We start from the raw sequence: 18,588 nt of genomic DNA on the forward strand, positions 1-18,588 counted from the left end.
TCTAACAATAATTAATATATTAAATAATATAAGTTTTAATTATTTTTTATTATCAAATATTTTTAATAATAAATTAATATTTATTTTTATATAACAAAAAAAGTAGATAATAGATAGAACTGTTATTGTCATCATAATTAATTATTACTATTATTATTACGACTATTCAATCGTATGATAGGAAGGTTCATGCTCTTGATAATCATCAATCACGGCCAAGCATCTATCATTCATTATTTAAGCAAACTTCCCAAATAATTAGTGCTTGCACATCTATAATCTATTGAGACGGAATTATAGACTTTATCGAAGTTTGGATAATAAGATCACAAGTTTATTCTTCCCCTTTTTTTTCCCTCCATCTTCATTATAAATAAATCCAAATACAACTTATTCTTTATATAATCATTTATTAAATAATTTTAGGGTGCATTTATTTATGATTATTTTAGCAAAAATTTTATTTTCTCTCAAAATTATTCATTTCAGCTTTAACAAACAAGTTAATAATAATCATTATAAGTTAATAGAAAAGCATATAGTTGGTTGGAATATATAGTAGATACTAGATATGTTAGTGTTGCAAGTGTGAGGAGTGTTGAAGTTAGTCCCACATCAAAGAAAGCATGGAAGAGTGAGGAATTTATAAGATGAGAGACCCATTAACTTGACACCTTAAGGTTTTGAGTTGGATGTGGTGTCTTCTCATCTTATGTTCTCTCGCTTGATTTCTCTGTATTGGTGTAAGAAATTAAAAAAAAAAATATTAGAGATAGTGTATTAGTAGGCTGCACACAGATCGGATCGGATCGGATACGATATCCGCATTTTTTAGGTCAGATCGGATATCAGGTATATCCGCATAATTAAAAAAAATTATTTTAGGATTCTGTTTGACTGTACTACAAAAAAATATCCAAAAAATTCATTTTTTATCTGTTTAAGCCTATTTACTCCTAAAATATTATCAACAATAGTTCTCTTGAATAACAAAAACAAAATAATAACACAAGATTTAAGTTTAATTATTTTAAGTTGAAGTACAACATAAAAAATTAAAAACAAAATATTATAAAATTCATAAAATAACACACTAAAATTCATATCACATTAAGATTTACTTTCTTAAACTATGCTATTTATATATGATGTGCGGATATGTGGATTTGCGGATCGGATCCGCGGATATCACGGCCGAATCCGCAATCTGATCCTATCATTGTGTGGATCGGATAATATCCACAAAATTCAGATCAGATGCAGATAATTACCACAGATATGCAGATATTATTCGATCTATGTGCAACCCTATGTATTAGTATGATTTATATGCTTTTTGAGACTTTCAAGGAGAAAAAAAATTAACAATGCGAAATAGTGTATTAGTATGTAATAAAAGAATAGTAAAAATGTAAAATATTCCAACAAAAAAGAATAGTAAAATAAGAAATAGTGGGAAAAGGTTAAATTTGAATTATAATGTGGAAATGAAGGGCAAAAGTGAGATTAAGTTGTGTATATAGGTGTGAGCATGCATAAAGCATAATAAACACATCCACCTCTTTCTACATTTTCTCCTTCTACCTGCTTCTCTGCCACCGCTCTAAGAACTTTCTTTCCTTCCTTTCTTTTTTCTCTGAACTCTTCACATTTGGAAGCCAATCTTATCAATCTCAATCTATTTGTAAGTATCTAAAATTCTGATACTCTCTGACCCTCTGTTCTTTTTGCTTCCTAAGTTTCTGTTAAGGGGAAAAAAAGGTAGCTGGCCCATGATAGATAAAATATTAAAGTTGAAGCCTTTGTGAAATGGGGATATGATCTTCATGAAATTCAGTCTTATGGGGCTATTTTGTTTTTTGGGATCATTTTGCTACTGAATTAACGGAGAGTTAGGTGGTGGGAACTTTGAGGATTGTAGAGTAGTTTAATGGTTTACTTGTGTTTTACTTGTTCTTATTGAGATGGGGAAAAATGGTAAATTCATGCCCTTTTTTTTTTCTGTTTCACCTAGAGAACAGCATGGTGGTTTTTACCTCTATTTTCTCTTTGTATCTCTGCCTGGTTTCTAAAACAAGCTTTTTTATTTTTTATTTTTAATTATCTATGGAAAAGGAAATTGTGATTTTTATTCTGATATATCTCTTTTCAGGGGCATTGGTTCTTGAGGGCCTAACATCTGTATGAAACTCTAAGGAGTTCTGGGTGTTAAGAAGAAACCAGAATGCGGTGGTTTGGTCTTTCTGTTGATGTGTTTCGCAAAGTTGTACGCCTGAACTTGTATTGTAAAGTTATTCTGTAGATCATCATTCCCTTAAGTTCTCCATATTGTTACTTTTGTTGCATTATAGTTAGTTGCACCCATGGAAGTCAACCATTGTTTGATAATTTCTTCAGATAAGTATAGAATCAGCTGAAATCTCAGTAGTGAAGTGCAAGCCTGGTATTTTTTTGCAGTAGTGTTGTTCTTGTCTCCAATAGTTCTCTAGTTGTAGCTGATTTTTACTTTGTAGTTAGTTTAGTGTCTTCATTGCCATACTCTATTGTGGCATATTTTTTGGGGTGCATTAGGATCAGATTGATTGAGTAGCGTGGTAACGATTAAAAGTAGTTATGGTGTGCCAAGCGGCAAGCCAAACAAGATTTCGGGCATTAAAACATGAGAATGGAATTGAAGGCGAATCGACAATTGTTGTTAGAGTGATAGCATGCTTTCAACCCTTGCATGATTGTCAGGTTGGTACCATATGACTTACAGACATGATTTTGAAGCTTGATTTGTGATGAAAAAACTTATATCCATTTTGTGTTATCTTTATTAATTATTGGATTGTTTTATGAGCTCATGGGTGATGAATGCTATCTTCTAACTCTTTGCAGGCTGAGTACTTTCGTCATTTGCTTAAGCCTGTCACGTAGATAGATCAACTTTTTTTCTCATTTAGCTGAAGCTTGAGGTTTGTAGTTTTCTTTTACTATTATTTGTGCACAAGAGAAATCAAGCTATTGAAGCAGCTTCCATATCAAAGCACCATAGCATCTACTGGTAAATATTTTTATTTTGTACTTTTTCATTGGAAAGGGTTTGTTTTGTCATCTTTATCATTGATTGATCGACTATTGTTCTTTAGGTTATTTTTGTCGTTGGATGGTTAAGGATCATATGCCTTGGCCTTGCTCACAGCATATGGCTGGGTCATCACCTTGTTTGAATGTGCCGGAGCCAAACTTGTATGGTTCTTCAGCATATCTGAATCCTAGTACATTCATCTTGCCTGCGGTGAGTGTATTTCCTGGATTTGCGGCTCCTGCTGCCCCATATCTGAAGGCTGAGCCCACCAATGAAGTAGTGCAGGGGTTCCATCAGTATCTTCAGTCATTGCCAACTTTGAAAGAAATGCATACTGAAGAGGCTATGCAACTGCAAAATGCAAATTCTGTATCTTTGCAGAAGAAGTTACTTATTTTCGACCAATCTGGTAATAAGACAAGGTTGTTTTATAGTTCTGTCTTGCCTCAGTTCCAGAGTCAAGTTGTTAATGCTACGCCATATGTATACAAGGACGAAAAGGCAGCTAATTTGGGTCAAAAGCATCTACCGAACAGTTCAACAGAAGAGTCTGATAATGATCATATAGTTAATGAAGAAAGTGAAATGCATGAAGACACAGAAGAAATCAATGCCTTGCTTTATTCTGATGATTCTGATTTCAGTGGCGATGATGATGATGAGGTAACAAGTACAGGCCACTCTCCATTGGTTACTAAAAGGACTTATGTGATGCAAGAGCAGTATGAGGATTCAAAGGAGGAGGTTGCGAGCTCTGGTTTGCCAAACAAAAGGCGGAAGTCAATTAATGGCGAGTACTATAGATCACCAATGCCTGCAGGTACTGCGGGTTTAGCAAGACTAAATGATACCTATGAGCATGCCAGCGACGCTGAATCAAAATATTCCAGTGGCCGTGTGTATTCTGGAGGTGCTGAGCAAACTAAAGACAATAGTTCAATGGTGGATGATATTCAACTGAAAAGGGATAAAATCCGGGAATCATTGAGAGTACTTGAGAACTTAGTTCCTGGTGCAAAGGGAAAGAATCCACTGTTAGTCATTGATGAAACAATTGAGTACTTGAATTCTTTGATGACTGGTACTTCCGGAGAAGATAATATCACCAAAGGCTCATCGCCGCCATAGCATACTTTGATATAAGGACACATCAATAGCGAAAAAGGTCATAGTCGACGAATTCTTAGCTCTGTTTCATGAGAAGTTTGAACTTAGCAATTAGCATGCTTGGTTCTTTTCTTACTTTCTTCCATTCTGCTTTCTCAAGGTTTATATTTAGTTGTGTGCAATAAGGGAGTAAAAGCAGCAATTGGAGGGAAAAAAAAATGGGGCTTGGGATATCAATTTGTTGACCAGAATTTGTATCTTTTGGCTTTCTTGGAGTGTAGATGGTAGTGGAGGATGACTGTGCTGCAAAAGTGGATATTTATTTTCCACCCTCAAAATGTTGAAGTCTGTAGGTGAATGGTGATTGAATGCATGCGCGTTAGGTAACTTGGGTCCCACTCTGCACCTTCCTCTTGATTCCTGGTTTGATGCTTTTGGCCTCTCTTTCAAACTTGTACGCATATCATATCACATTGGCATGGGACTCTCTAAAAAAGTGTCAAGAAAAGTTTAAGTTTTGGATGTTGGGTTATGCTTCAAATTGAATGAGGAGAGTGGTTGTTACATCATGAGTTGCTTGCTGGGACCCTTTTTGTTGGATGTGTCATTTGTGGTAAAGGTTACTTTGTTTTACATCCTAGAGGGTGGAATCAACATCAAAGACATTTTTTTTCTTTCTTTTTTCTATTTTCTACGTTGTAATTGAGAGGTTGGTTGAGCATTCGAGGTTTCCTTTTCATGATGCTACTAGCCTACTACTATTTATGTGTCGGTTGAGTGATTGTGTTAATAATTTGTTTGGGGGGGTGAATCTATCATCTATATATTCTGGTTTTTGTAGCTGTTCTTCACTGATTTGTCTATGTTGGTTGTCTTTTCTTGTGTTTTATTGTTTATACCTATTGAGCCATTCAATATTCAGTGATTCAGTATGATTATTTTCTCTTCCCGGATTTTTTTAATCCTATACTAGTTCATGAAAATGGAAAGAATTTTACAAAAAGTTTGTAAAGTGATACAGTGAATCATAATCATTATTGAATTTGTAATTTTTATCATATATGAATTTTATTATCTTGTTTTAAGAATAATTAGATGTTTCTTTTTTTACTTTTATTAACTTTTTCACTTTAAAAGAACTTGATCCGAATGAAGTTGATGGTGTATTGATTAAATCCTGGCCCCCAAAGAAAAATATGTAACAACAATTCAATCTTTTTGAATTAAGTTGCAAAATTGAGTTGTTTGGTTTAAATGTTTTTTGAACTACAATACCTTTGCCACCTGGATAATTGATTATCTTGCCATTATCAAGGATTTGACACTGAAGTTGACTAAAATGCCACCTGGACTGTACATAAAAAACAACACTATAATCAAATCAATTAGAGAAGATGACTATTACCATAATAAAGATAATCATTAGCAGATTAACTTTTGCTCCCTAGTTTTTCCCCCGGATGGTACCTTCAAAATCTGATGGTGATGAATGATGATATTTGGTGTTTCACCTGAAGCATCTGCAATGCCATGATTATTGATATTGTCCCTTGTCATGTGTTGTGGTATACACTATTTTGGTGATTTGATTTGATCCCATGCCATCAACATATTTACTTATTGCCCACCTTGGAAGGCTTTTGCATCACATGACAAGCCCATCACTATTTTCATGCAGGGTGGCATAATTTATGTTGGAATATCTAATTATGTTTCTTCCTTTTATAGTTTGTGATTAAATTAATTTTGCCTTAGCTTAGGTCTGTCTCCCTTAATATTTTGATATCATTATTTATTCCCCTTTTTCACTGGTTCAATTTCTTCTATAGTCAAGGGTAAAAAAAAGAAGAAAACAAGAGGATTCAAATATGCTTTTACACTGGAAATATATTATTGAATTTGGTAACAAATTATAATTTAGCTAGAATCTTGCTATAAGATACAATAGGAACTGAAAGAAGAGAAGCCTCATTTACTGTTCAAATGAAGAAAAGTAATGAAATATGACCAAAAAGAAAAAAGGTGGGGACTCAGAAGAAATGGTTCCAAGTAAAACTAGGCCTTTAGGAAATCGAATTCCTCCACCTTCTAGTAGTCTTTCTGTTATGTTCTTCAGAAGCTGTTGGAAGCTGATGTGGTGGAACATCATGGTTTTCAACATTTGTTGTCTTTGTAAATTTGGTCAGCTTCTTCCATCCACTGCTCCATGCTGATGTATGCTTCTGCTTCAACATCATCTTATCAAATTGTTTCTGTAAAGTCTCCATGTCATTTTGGAGCTCTAAGTACTTGGCTTTCACACTCTCAAGCTCAAACTTGAGTGTGTTGATGTCTTTCTTTGCAGTTGACCAACCTTCTTGGAATGATTGTGGTGTTCCTTCAAGGAGTGTTTTTCGGTTCACAACCATTGGATGGTTAAGAGATTCATCATCACCTTTCAGAGAACTGCTGGCTAATGCATTGCTGATCTTCACCTGTTCAGAGAATAGAACTTGCACCACTACCCTTAATGGAAGCCTTTCATTTTGTGCAGCATGCAGGCATGCATCAATGGAGAGTTTCTGACAATCCATTACACGGCAGAGTCGCTTCCTTTCATGTTCAGACAGCGTTGGATGCGCCTGTTTATTTGTTTCGCAGAGAAGATAATTCAGAAGTAGAAATCATTTAGACTATGAAAGAACTAACTAAACACATTTTTACTGTTAATTCTTTGGTAATTCTGAATTGAATCAATTCAATCTTTTATTTTAACTCTAACCAATGAAACTGTAGTTAGTTAATTACCTTAAGGTATGAATCAATTGCTCTGTAAAGTCCATCATCACAGGTCCTAGCTGACTCCGGCAAAGCTTCGGCAAGCACCTGAAACTTTGTCAAGGACAGGTTTCTATCTCTGGACACTTCTGTAAGATAACTATCGACAAGCCTTGCAACTCTTGCCTTGGCATTCAAGTTACTACTTCCCATATGTTTGTCCGAAAAAGATTGTCTACCTGGACTTGAAGTTTCAGTCTGTTCTTGCACAAGAAAATGCTCTAATAGCCTCTGAACAAGGTCCACATCATACATAGTCTCACTCTTATTATAACATGGAATCAGAAGATCAGCAAGTGTAGCCTGCTCAAACTGCATTCCCACCCTTTTCTCCAATTCAGTAACAAGTGCAGGAGCAACTTTTAACATGTTAGCCATTCTCAAAAGTCTAAGAAGGAAGCTGCATGTGACACTATCCTTCTGTGGTGGAATGATGCTGATGAGGCTCTCAATGATGAGTCTATGATCCTTAGCTTGAAGACTTGAAGAGGCATCATCTCTAGGTGCAGCCACAACCATGTGGAGCCCACCTTTCCAGCTATTGCCACTAGTATTACTACTACTGTTACTGATGCTGCAGCTACTTGCTTCATCATTTTGGAGTGCTGTGTCATTGATCAATCCTGGTAGCCACTTAGTTGCATAATGCATTATTGAAGCACCAATCAATTCAAATCTCATACCCTTAACCTTGATTGCAGTTACCACTCTAACAAAGTGATCGATCCTGAGGATCGAAACATCCTCAAACCACCAATCAGGAGGAACCTGCTGATTCCTACTTGGGCTTGAATCTTTCATGCTCATGCTATTCCATCTTGGGCTGGAAATTTTAGCTGTTCTTCCGGTGTAAGACCACCTTATTCCTTTAGGATTAGCACAAGCTTTCCAAGCTATGGACTCGCTGCACCGGCGAACAATTTGGAGGTTCTCGGCCCAAGGCGAGAGCTTTTCGCAGCTTTTCAACACCACTATGGAGTCTCTCCAAGAAGACAGAACAACATAGCTGAGGAATGCTTCTGTCTTGAATATGAGATTCCCTTCCTCTAAGTCTTCTGTCATTTCAAGATACTCAGCAGCACATCTTAGGCCAGAGATGTTGCCTGCTGTTAAATCAACAGCAATTCCATAGCAGAATTTGGCTGCAAGCTCAAAAGCTTCAGGCCCACCAGGGATATCATCCATAACTATCTTATTTATATCCGGGTCTCTGGATTCATATATGATCCTATTCAGCTTTCCACTTCTAGATAGCAAGGGGTACTTTTTCACAAAAGAGAAAGGAAACAAAAGGTTTACAAAATTCAACAGTACAAAGATTAGTACCTTATCTCCTTGTATATATGACTATACATACTATAAGGTTACAAAAATTGCATACCTTATGCAAATGGAAGCTAGATTCTCCAATTTGTACTAGAAAGTCACTTGGAATATCAGTTGCAACATACCTGCAATGGAAGGGACTAAACTTATTAAGATTGTTCAAAGATTATGAAATGGACAAATTAACAGTATAAAAAAACAAACTTTTCAGTCCCATCTTCTGCCATGTGTCTTAAGACTTTCAAAGTTACTAGAATTAGTAAAGGAGATTAGTAACTGTTAACACCCTTAAAAAGGGTACTAATTAATCATACGCATTAAGTATAATTAAACATACCAAGAGTGGCCTCTTTGAACAAATCCTTCTGTCTTGACACCATGCTTGGTTGATGTGAGTACTCCACCCCCATATTGTTGTCCTACTGCTGCTGATTCACTTTCTGATTCCCACATGCTGCAAAAGCCAGATTCACAATGCAGAGCTCTTGAATTTTTCTCAGAAAAGTAGCTTTTACACACACAAGGCCAAGAGATAAAAAAAAAAAAAAAGCTATGTGAATGAGTAGAGAGACTAGAGTAGTAGACAAGAGACTTCAGTGAAAGGAGGAAACCACATGGGATGGTTGGAGTAATGAGTTATCACAAAAATTGTCGGCTTCTTGAAATAAAAAAGTTGAAGGACTGGTTTACAGGCTGTGCTGAAATGGGCATAGTCAATAGACAGTGGTGGTGTTAGTGTTGTTGTTTTTGAAATCTTAATGATGAATCTCAGCTTGTGTTTTTATTCAAGCCTTTGGATTTTAGGTAACCCTTTCTTATGAGTCAATGTATTAAGACAGAAAGCTTCAGTTTTGTTTTGTAAACTGAACTGTGAGGTTGTGAGTTGTGACCACACAATCATACATGTCTCTTCCTTTTCAGCTTATTTTCTTTATTCTTTAGATGTTACTGAATTTATTACATTCCAAAACATTCCTTTGACATTGGGAAAAATAAACAAATATAAAAAATAAACGCACTCCCATGCAGAATTTTTGGCATGTAAAAACTAAAAAACTTCAATCAATTATTACAATAATGCCAATTGATTACTACTAGGATTAATCATATCATAGCCAAAGGTAAAAGAGAAATAACTCTTGGCAGAGCAAAATTACAAAAGAGTAAACATGTCTCCTTTTATCCTATGAACAAGAACAGGTTTTGAAAATTGATGAGAGGTAAAAATGAACAAGTGGTAGTGGATTTTTGAGGGCAAAAATGACTATGACTTGTGGTTATATGTTTTGTCCTAGTGGTACCAACTACCAACATATCTGCATTTGACTGTTTCATAGTCCCTGTGTGAATCCAAACTATACATGTTTTTACAATTTGCTTAAGGAAAAAAAGTTACAGTTTTGTTTTTATAAGTTTAGTGTATTTGGAGTCATCAACAAGAGTGTTGGTGTAGTAATAAAAGACAAATTAAAATATAATAATATACTTCAAAGTTCAGAGGAGCTTAAAGCAAAACAGAAAGGAATAAAAAAGGTATATTCTGCATCATCAGCAGAATTTTGTACTTCTTGTACATATCTGATAAAAAGGAAAAACGTTTTATGGAAGAACTTACTAAAAAAAAATTGTACTTTACAAAGAATTATGCAATCTCTTTTTTTTTTTCCCAAAAGAATCATACAAATTCTCAATCAGTGCCATACTAGGCTAACTAAAATATGGTTAAATGTCAACAAGAAAACAACATTTAAATCTTGTCCTTTTGATAATTGAAACCATTAGACACACACTGAAGTCTGAATTGAATAAGGTAAGGGTAAACTTTTTGGGTCTAGTACTATAATCTTAGGAGATTATTCAACACTGGCAGAGTAGTTTCAGTTTGTCTCATTAGGTTGTACTTTTACCCTTAGACTTAGAGTGTGTCCCCTCAAAATAAATGTGTGGTTTTGGTTTCATCATATGAGATTAAATCCAAATAATCTGAACTACCAATCAATGAAACCTATCTGAATTTATTTCCTACATCATTTAAATTAATTATATAAAACTCAAGGATAGGATTATGATTCTGCTACATCATGATTTTGGTTCTTAATCTTCAAATCCGGGACATATCATATTCATGTCTTCCTACTTATCTGTCTGACCTTATCAATTATTAGAAGTCATTTTTTTTTGTCAAATTTTCTTTTTCAAAAAAAAAAATTAATTCTTGCATGAGATTACCTTTTGGCATGCCCAGTTGAGTGATATGCAACATGCAAATCTTTATTAAATTACTTGATTTTAAAAAAATAACTTATTTAACTCCTGAAATTAGACAAGAGTGTATATACAATTTTTTTTTACATCTCTATATCAGATAAATTACTTTAAAAAATAATTTAATTTTGATGTACTACCAGTGTAAAATAGTTTTATACGAGTATCCAATTATGTAACGATACGTCTACAAAAATAACTATATTTTATATTGATAGCGTAAATAACCATCCAAAAGAACAGATGTAATTAAATGACTCTGTAAAATGTTTAGATGTATCAAAATTAAACTCTTAAAAAATTGACAAAAATAAACAGACACAGTTGTGGCTAGCTCAGTAGTGATTAGTGAACAGTATAAATTGGTAATAATATTTTGTAACATGAATTGATGGTCATGCATGATGCATAGTGTGTGAAAATACGGGAAAGGGATATTGTTTCCAAAGTGCATGGTGGGAGTTGTGCCGCGTAAGCTCACAACTATTTGCCTCACATGCTTCTGCCATTGGCTGTTGGCTCTTGACCAAGCATACTACCTGTATTCAACCCCCTTCACTTCAACCTTCTCTTTCCATTGATTCATTCAAGGACCATACCATACCATACCATACCAATAATGCATTTTCATATGGTACTATCATGCATCTTGTTTAATGCGGATGTTAATGAATTGTTCTGTGAGATTTGTACCATGTTAGTTGCTAGCAGAAGCAGTCAGTCCCATCATCCATTATTGTTTGGCTTTTAGGTCTATTTCAATTCAATGTTTGTTGTTTGTTCTTTCATTAGGATTTGGAAGTTAGATAGATCTATGCTTGGAGGCTACAGCATTGCTTAGTTACTTGTCAAATGGTTGTTGCCATTTATGGGAAAACCTCCCTGTTTCTGCAAGAAACCAAAAAAGGTGCTTACTTAAACACTTGCATGTAGTATTAGCTTCTATTCTTCATTAAAGGAGAAGAAGAAAACTTAGCATTTCCATATTAAGTTATTAACTAACCATTGTCAAGACATGTTGCCAAAAAGAAGGAAAAGATAGCATACATAAAAATTTGTAGGAATAAATCTAGCCACCACAGCAGCATTACAACTAATCTAATGAGGAAATGAGGAAAATACAAGGCTCTCACATAGAACCACTGGAGTGTTACAAATCCACAAAAACAGTTCAAAACTGTCATCCTGCAGGTTATTTATTGAGTCATCCATCAGCGAAATGCGAATAAGATACATAATTCCTTTCAAAACCCTGTAAAGTACACTACATGATAGATTCACCGCCAAAGAACTGCTGATTAATTGTTTCCGGGATTGAGATTCTTGTCAATGAGAACCATGTTCAAATTGTTGGCAATTTCACCTAACCCAATATCTGTAAATGCAGCCATAATCCTTTCACATGCAAGCATATCAAAATCTGAGGCAGTTGATTGCTTCCATTGATCAATAACTTCACCCACTTCTTTTGTATGCCCAAGCATCAAATATGAAGAAACAACACAAATATAATTCCTGCTAATCATTTTCTGGTTAGTCATTCTCAAGGATTTCCATATCTGATCTATTTTATCCTTATTTCCCAACCCGGCATAGAGAATGATTAAGAAGTCATATGTTATCCACTGCCTTTGGGAGATTCTTTTTTCAGCCTCAACAAGGGTGTTTGAAGCAGCATTGTCAAGATGACCTACTTTAACATATATATTTGCCAGGTTCAAATATCTTGTCCAACTTTCATCAGAACCAGCACCATGACTCATTTCACCAAGAATCCTTCTAACTTCATCAACATTAAAAGTAGCAGCACAGGAACTAATCCAGAGGTTGTAGGTGAAGATATCTGGAGCAACCTTTTGTTGTTTCAGTTCTTCAACAACTAAGGGAACCTTTTCAAGCTGTCCGACTGACACGTAAAGTGTCATCAACTCGTTGTAAGTGAGGGCATCAAAGGAGAGATTGGAATCCTTAATCCTTTGATAAAGTTCTTCAGCCTTTTCAATCAGTTTTGCTCCTGCATAGGAATGGAGGAGGGCTGTGTAAGTTTCAGTTGTCTTTGCAGCAAGAGGTAGACCCTCGAAGTAACGCTCTGCAGCATCAATGCCGAAAACTTTAGTCATCAAATCTATGCGGACTGCATAATCAGAGTCTGATAATTGGTATTCATCATGGGCAACCATCCATTCTGATATCTGCAATCATCAATAGTCACAAACTGCAGAGCCGTAGATCCAACAGAAAATAAGAGAACAATATTCATACTAGAGCCTTCCATGCTCAATGTGCTCTTATAAATTTTAAACTTTTTGTTCCATTACAGTCAAAATTCAAATGCCAATGGGACTATTTATCAAAGTCCATACTTAGTGTATTACCAACCACTATAGGATTCTTCATTTCAGCCATTATAAGCATAACACAACTATAATACTTGAAACCTTACAGACCTAATAAAACTCCAAATCTCAAACTGTATTATTCTAAGCTGAAACCGGGTGCAGGATCAAGTTTCTTGGTGAGAAAATAAGAGAAAATGAGAGACAATTTTGAGGGGCTGGGAAAGCTCCCTTTTCTTATTGAATGCAGCAATTAGAGTGACAGAATCTAACTATATTACAACAGTTTTCTATTTATAGACATAGCTAACTAACTAAGTGCCCGCTGTATGCTGAGTCATCATCACAACTAATTAACAAGTAACAACCTAACACTCTAACTTATTAGCTAAGCTAACTGAGCAGGGAATAGCTGAAGCATTTCCAACTTGCTCAGTATCACTCTCATCACTATTTTGCTAAATTTCAAGAGATGCTAAGAGATATGAACTTAATGACCAATGTAGAGAACCTAGCTCTCTAGACAAAAGGATCCCTGACCTTAATTCACAAAATGATTATTTGTCCTCCATTATTTGAGGCTCTAAGCCTTGGTTTTTATACAAAAAACGAACAACTAACTCCATAAAAACTATCTAATAATACTAGCAAGTTAACCATCTAAATCATTAAAATTCCAATCACCATGAGAAAGGAAAAGATCAAATAGAAACCTCAAGAGCATGTTTGAAGCGCTGAGATCTTCTAAGGTCTTTGGATATATCCCGAAGCTCGGAAGCTGTAATTGTATTCCCTTCAAGGACCCATTTTTGAATAATATTTGTGGCGCTTCGCTTTGGGAGCCTTAACCTCATGATTCTGCTCCTTAGGTCATCACCGTCTTCAGCCACAGAGCTATGAGTCTCTTCTTCAATCGCCACGTCACTGTTCACAGCACCCGAGGACGAAAATCTTGATAGGTTTGATGCTCCCTTCAGGAAACAAGGCTGCGGCTGATAGATATAGCTGCTGTTTCTGCATGATATGACCAATTTGCAATAATCGTGGGTGAGTTGAGAACTACCAATACCCTAAACAACTTCAATCTGATTGCTTAGTGAGAAAATGCAAGAAAATCAAAGAAATTTTCGAACTTTCACATGTTCCCAATCTGGGGGTTTTAGAGGGTTCAATCAGTGGGATGTATATACATTGATTGGAAAAGAGGGTCAGCATGACATGAACATCAAATCACAGTTGCAAAGTGTGATTTTGGAACATCGAGTGAGAGAGTAGTTAGGCTTACCGTCTGAGAGCGAAGAACAGCGAACGACACGCCATTGGAGGCGTTTGCTTCCTTCACCTTGAATCTGTTTGCTCTCAACTATTCCAGTTTTACATTATAGCTTTAATATTTTTTGGTTACTTTTTTTTTTGGGTGACTACATTATAGCTTTAATATATCTAATTTTTATAAGAAGGAGTATAGTTCAAATGACATAATTTATTCATATTTATTTAAAAGTCGTAGATTTAAGTTTCATTTCTAATTTTGAAAAAAAAAGTTCAAATTCTAAAATATTTAAAATACAATTTGATAGTTTATTTTTTAAAGTATAAATTTCTTTATGCGATTAAAAAGCTAAAAGATAAAATAGATTTTCAAAATGGCTCATGTAAAACGTGAAAATATACTAATTAAAGTAAAATTGTCGCTAGCTACTCAAATTAAGATTGATTATTATCACTAAAAGTCTAAAAGATTATGATACTACTAAAAAGATACATGTAATGAAGGAAGTCAATTAAAAATCTAATGAGCAAAGATTGCATGGAAATCTAAAGCAAGAGAGTTGTCGTATATGATTACACATGATATGAATACAACCTTCAATTTGTAACACTATCAAATATTCTTGAACAACTTATTCAACACTTGCTAGATGCCTAATAGAACACATCTTTAAGGACTCCACCAAAACATTTATAGAGGCAATCCTCAATAAAATAAAACCATTTTCTCCTCCAATAAGGATTGATCCAAAGAATTGCAATGAACACCAAGACTACCATCACATAGGATGCTGCAAAAGTCCAACAAAATGAAGTGAAATCAATGACAGAATTGTCCTCTCCATTATTGAAGGTAGCAAGTGCTGGTAATGGTGCCATTGCAGTGCCTCTATTACTGATTCTCCAAGAGAGATATGGATTTCCTATGTAGCTGTTCCCACCAAAAGTTGCAAATTGTCCTTCATCAGGTGCTCTGCCAGAAAAATTGTTGTAGGACACATTGAAAACAGCCAGAGAGTTCAAGCCTTGCAGTTGAAGAGGGATTTGCCCACTCAATCTATTAAAAGATAGGTCCAAGCTTTCAATCATCTTTAACTTTTGGAAGCTATCTGGAATTGACCCAACTAAATGGTTGTGTGATAAGTTAAGGGCATGAAGTGCAACCAAATCTCCTATGGTTTGTGAAATCTTTCCCTCTAACTGATTACAAGACAAATCCAAACCTGACATATTATTGAGAATATTGCCTTTGTATGATAGACTTGAACCTTTTGTAGTAATTCTCATTTCTTCTGGGGCAAAATAAGAGGCAACTTTGTCATGCATTTCAACATCAAAGTTATGGTACTGAAAGTTGATGTACAACAGTTGACTGTATATAAATCCAAAGTAAGAAGATCTGAAGTAGTTTGCTAAAAAATCATAATAATTCCCTTGGTTACCAAAGGAGATATTGTTGAAGCATGTGGGTATAGTCCCAGAGAAGTTATTGCGAGAAAGATCCAAGAAATTGAGTTGTTTTAACTCACAAATCTGCTTGGGAAGTTGACCTTGCAATCTATTCCCAGCCAATGAAAGGTACTTCAAATTTGTGAGCCCATTGACACTATTGGGAACACTTCCTGAAATGTTGTTGTCTCCCAAATCAAGAGAAAATAATTCAGAGTTGTTTAGTATTGATTCAGGAATGGTACCGGCAAGACTATTGTTCCTTAAGTGAATGAACTTCAACCATGATGATGAGTTGCCCAAACAAGAAGGCAATGCACCAGAAAATCTGTTATGAGATAGGCTTACAAATGTGATGAATTCAAGTTCACATAATTCTCTTGGTATTGCACCTTCAAAGTTATTCCCTGACACACTCAAGAATACAAGATTCAAATTTCCAACCACCCAACCTGGAAGCTCACCTGATAAATCATTGTTAGAGAGATCAAGCAGACCCAAATGCTGCATATTCCGGAGTCCGTCTTGTAGTTTTCCATGGAAGTTGTTATTGTCCAGCATCAGCACACTTAAGAACGTCATGCTCAAAGGTGCAGCAAGTATTTGTCCTTGGAACTTGTTATGTGATAAGCTCAAAATTTGCAAAGAGATGCATCCCTTAAACATTTCATTTGGTAACTCCCCAGATAAATTATTGTATGCCAAATCCAAAGTTCTCAAGGTTGACATCTCTCCAACTGAAGCCGGAATATCGCCGTCGAGGACATTAAAAGAAGCATTAAGATATTCAAGGTATGGAAAAGAGAATCCCAAGGATGTTGGTAGTTTACCTTGGATCATATTATTCGATACATCCAATGTGTAGAGATGAATATTCATTTTTTGATCTTCAAAATAACCATTGAACAAGTTATTGTTGAGGAATAAAGCTTCCAACTTTGGATTGTTCATCAATAACCAATTGGGAAACCTACCAAGAAGATTATTGTTTGATAGATCAATGAATATCAAGCTACTTTGGTTGGAAAGGAAGGTAGGAATTGTTCCTGTGGCAGAGTTCAGTTGACAACTGGACATGTCTAGATACTGCAATTGAAACGATGGAATCCAAGGAGGATTCTCAGTTTCCACTTGAAACTTCTTGTTCTGCTGTCTTCCAAGTCTTAATACTTTGAGGTCTGAATAATTAGCCAATGTGCTTAATGGGAATGTTCCCTCAAAATTGTTGTCTGCCAGGGATAGGTACTCAAGAGGTGCATTATTGTGAGCAAGAAAGGATAATGATATGTTTCCACTTAAAAAATTCCTTGAGAGATCAAGAGCTCTAAGTGATGTCAAGTTTTTTAGGCAGGAGAATGAAGACAGAGATCCAGTAAGATGATTATCACTCACATCTAGCTCTTGAAGATTCTTCATTTTGCATAAACCTAGAGACAACCAAGTAAGGTTAACACAATCACTAATTAATCCAGCAAGAAAAATAATGATGAAAATGTGTGTTCACCTTGGATTGGTACAGTGGTTCCGGAAACAGACCTTAGGATAAGTACTTCCAAGTTGGGTAAGTCAGTAAAAACTTCACAGAAAAATGGATCTATCAATTTAATAGGTTTGATTAACATCTCCAAATTAATAGTATAAGCTTTATAATATGCTAGCACTTACCTTCATTATCTTGTTCTCCAAACAAGATCCCACTCTCATGCAGGATGAGAGATCTAAGATTTGGTAGGTGCGACAAAAATTTAAATGTTGTGTTGGCATTTACAATATGAGTACCACTTAAATCAAGGGTTTCTAACATTAACCTCGACAAAGTCTTGGAATACTCTGAAATTTTTAGACTCAATAGTCAATACATATATATAAATAATAAATTTATTAATGAAATCAATAGCTAAATTCAGTGAAACATCTGATTTCATGACACAAGTGGAGTCACGTACCTAGAGTTGTCGAGGAGCTTGATGTGATTGTAAGTGAAGTTTTACTCAAATCCAGTGTTTCCAGATTTTGTAAAACTGACAACTCTGTAAGGAAAAAATAAAGTAGTTTTATATGTACATCAAATTACGTCACATTAACAAAAATAACTGTTAACAATATAAATAATTGTCCAAAAAAATAGATATAATGATCAAAATTAAACTCATAATAATAATGCATGTAGACGTATACATATGTATGCATATGTATAAAATACCATCAATAGCTAGGGGTCCAAGAGTGCCCATGCTGTATTCGCTAAGAAGCAGGTTCTTGAGGAATTTGAGGGGACTCAAGCTTCTGAATATGCTAGTAACGTTTATCGTTAAGTAATTCTGACTCAGATCCAATGTTTCTAAGTTCTTCAATTCTGACATCCTCTTGAAATCTTCGACAACAATACATTATTGAAATGAATCACGTGAGGATAGTTACTACTTTAGTAATCAAAATAATTATGCTCGATTTTTACTAGACAGTAACGCATACAAGCACATACCGTCAATTTCTGAGGGGCTTTGAAGTCGATTACCGCTTAAATCCAAATGCTCCAAGTTTCGTAAAGCTAACAACTCTGATACACAAATATTACTTCTTAACTATTCATTTTTTTCAATTGCCAATCTGCCCAATCACTATAGGTTTTTATTTGTTAGATAAATGTTGAGCCACATAAATTAATAATAAGCTTATATCATTATTAGCTATAATAATATAATAACTAGGAAGCATTTCAAATGTTATAGCATTTTAGGTGTTTCAATAGTTTTATAATGGAAAGTTGTGGACACTTTGTTTTTATATGAAATAATGAATAGTTAAAATTATTACATAATTTATCATATTTGATTGAATTGTTATTTAATTATTTTTAGTTAAATTATTAATCTAATAATTTTTAAATATATATTAATTTTACATAACAATAATTGTATATAAATTTTTATTTAATTTTAATCA

At 34.7% G+C, this 18,588-nt stretch overlaps 4 protein-coding genes across 5 annotated transcripts in view; 1 reads left to right on the top strand and 3 right to left on the bottom strand.

The window, feature by feature from the left end:
* On the top strand, positions 1,484-5,112 carry LOC107623166 (transcription factor bHLH143). Its single transcript, XM_016325334.2, has 4 exons — positions 1,484-1,684; positions 2,153-2,736; positions 2,881-3,046; positions 3,132-5,112. Exon 4 carries the CDS (start codon positions 3,149-3,151, stop codon positions 4,196-4,198), a length of 1,050 nt encoding a protein of 349 aa, XP_016180820.1. The 5' UTR covers positions 1,484-1,684; positions 2,153-2,736; positions 2,881-3,046; positions 3,132-3,148; the 3' UTR covers positions 4,199-5,112.
* LOC107624048 (root phototropism protein 3) lies at positions 6,050-9,230 on the bottom strand. 2 transcript variants are annotated; one of them, XM_016326488.2, is made up of 5 exons: positions 8,935-9,230; positions 8,658-8,774; positions 8,376-8,445; positions 6,965-8,257; positions 6,050-6,798 (listed from the first exon to the last, which is right to left on the bottom strand). In XM_016326488.2, exons 2-5 carry the CDS (start codon positions 8,771-8,773, stop codon positions 6,241-6,243), a joined length of 2,037 nt encoding a protein of 678 aa, XP_016181974.1. In that variant the 5' UTR covers position 8,774; positions 8,935-9,230; the 3' UTR covers positions 6,050-6,240. The 2 variants fall into 2 exon arrangements, with proteins under 2 accessions (XP_016181974.1, XP_016181973.1); XM_016326487.2 differs by having other exon boundaries at positions 8,913-9,230.
* LOC107623336 (pentatricopeptide repeat-containing protein At5g09450, mitochondrial) lies at positions 11,541-14,326 on the bottom strand. The gene is made up of 3 exons (XM_016325549.2): positions 14,207-14,326; positions 13,635-13,935; positions 11,541-12,777 (listed from the first exon to the last, which is right to left on the bottom strand). The coding sequence occupies exons 1-3, from the start codon at positions 14,239-14,241 to the stop codon at positions 11,884-11,886; spliced, it is 1,230 nt and encodes a 409-aa protein (XP_016181035.1). The 5' UTR covers positions 14,242-14,326; the 3' UTR covers positions 11,541-11,883.
* Positions 14,702-18,588, bottom strand: part of LOC107624339 (LRR receptor-like serine/threonine-protein kinase FLS2) — a 4,846-nt gene continuing 959 nt past the window's right edge. The window contains exons 3-8 of the mRNA XM_016326841.2: positions 18,128-18,202; positions 17,846-18,016; positions 17,589-17,672; positions 17,308-17,472; positions 17,147-17,218; positions 14,702-17,069 (exon numbers count right to left, since the gene is read on the bottom strand). Coding sequence (XP_016182327.1) covers positions 14,848-17,069; positions 17,147-17,218; positions 17,308-17,472; positions 17,589-17,672; positions 17,846-18,016; positions 18,128-18,202 — 2,789 coding nt within the window. The 3' untranslated portion in view covers positions 14,702-14,847. The remainder of the gene's footprint in view (positions 17,070-17,146; positions 17,219-17,307; positions 17,473-17,588; positions 17,673-17,845; positions 18,017-18,127; positions 18,203-18,588) is intronic.

The sequence above is a fragment of the Arachis ipaensis genome, chromosome B10 (assembly GCF_000816755.2).
Source record: "Arachis ipaensis cultivar K30076 chromosome B10, Araip1.1, whole genome shotgun sequence".
NCBI lineage: Eukaryota > Viridiplantae > Streptophyta > Magnoliopsida > Fabales > Fabaceae > Arachis > Arachis ipaensis.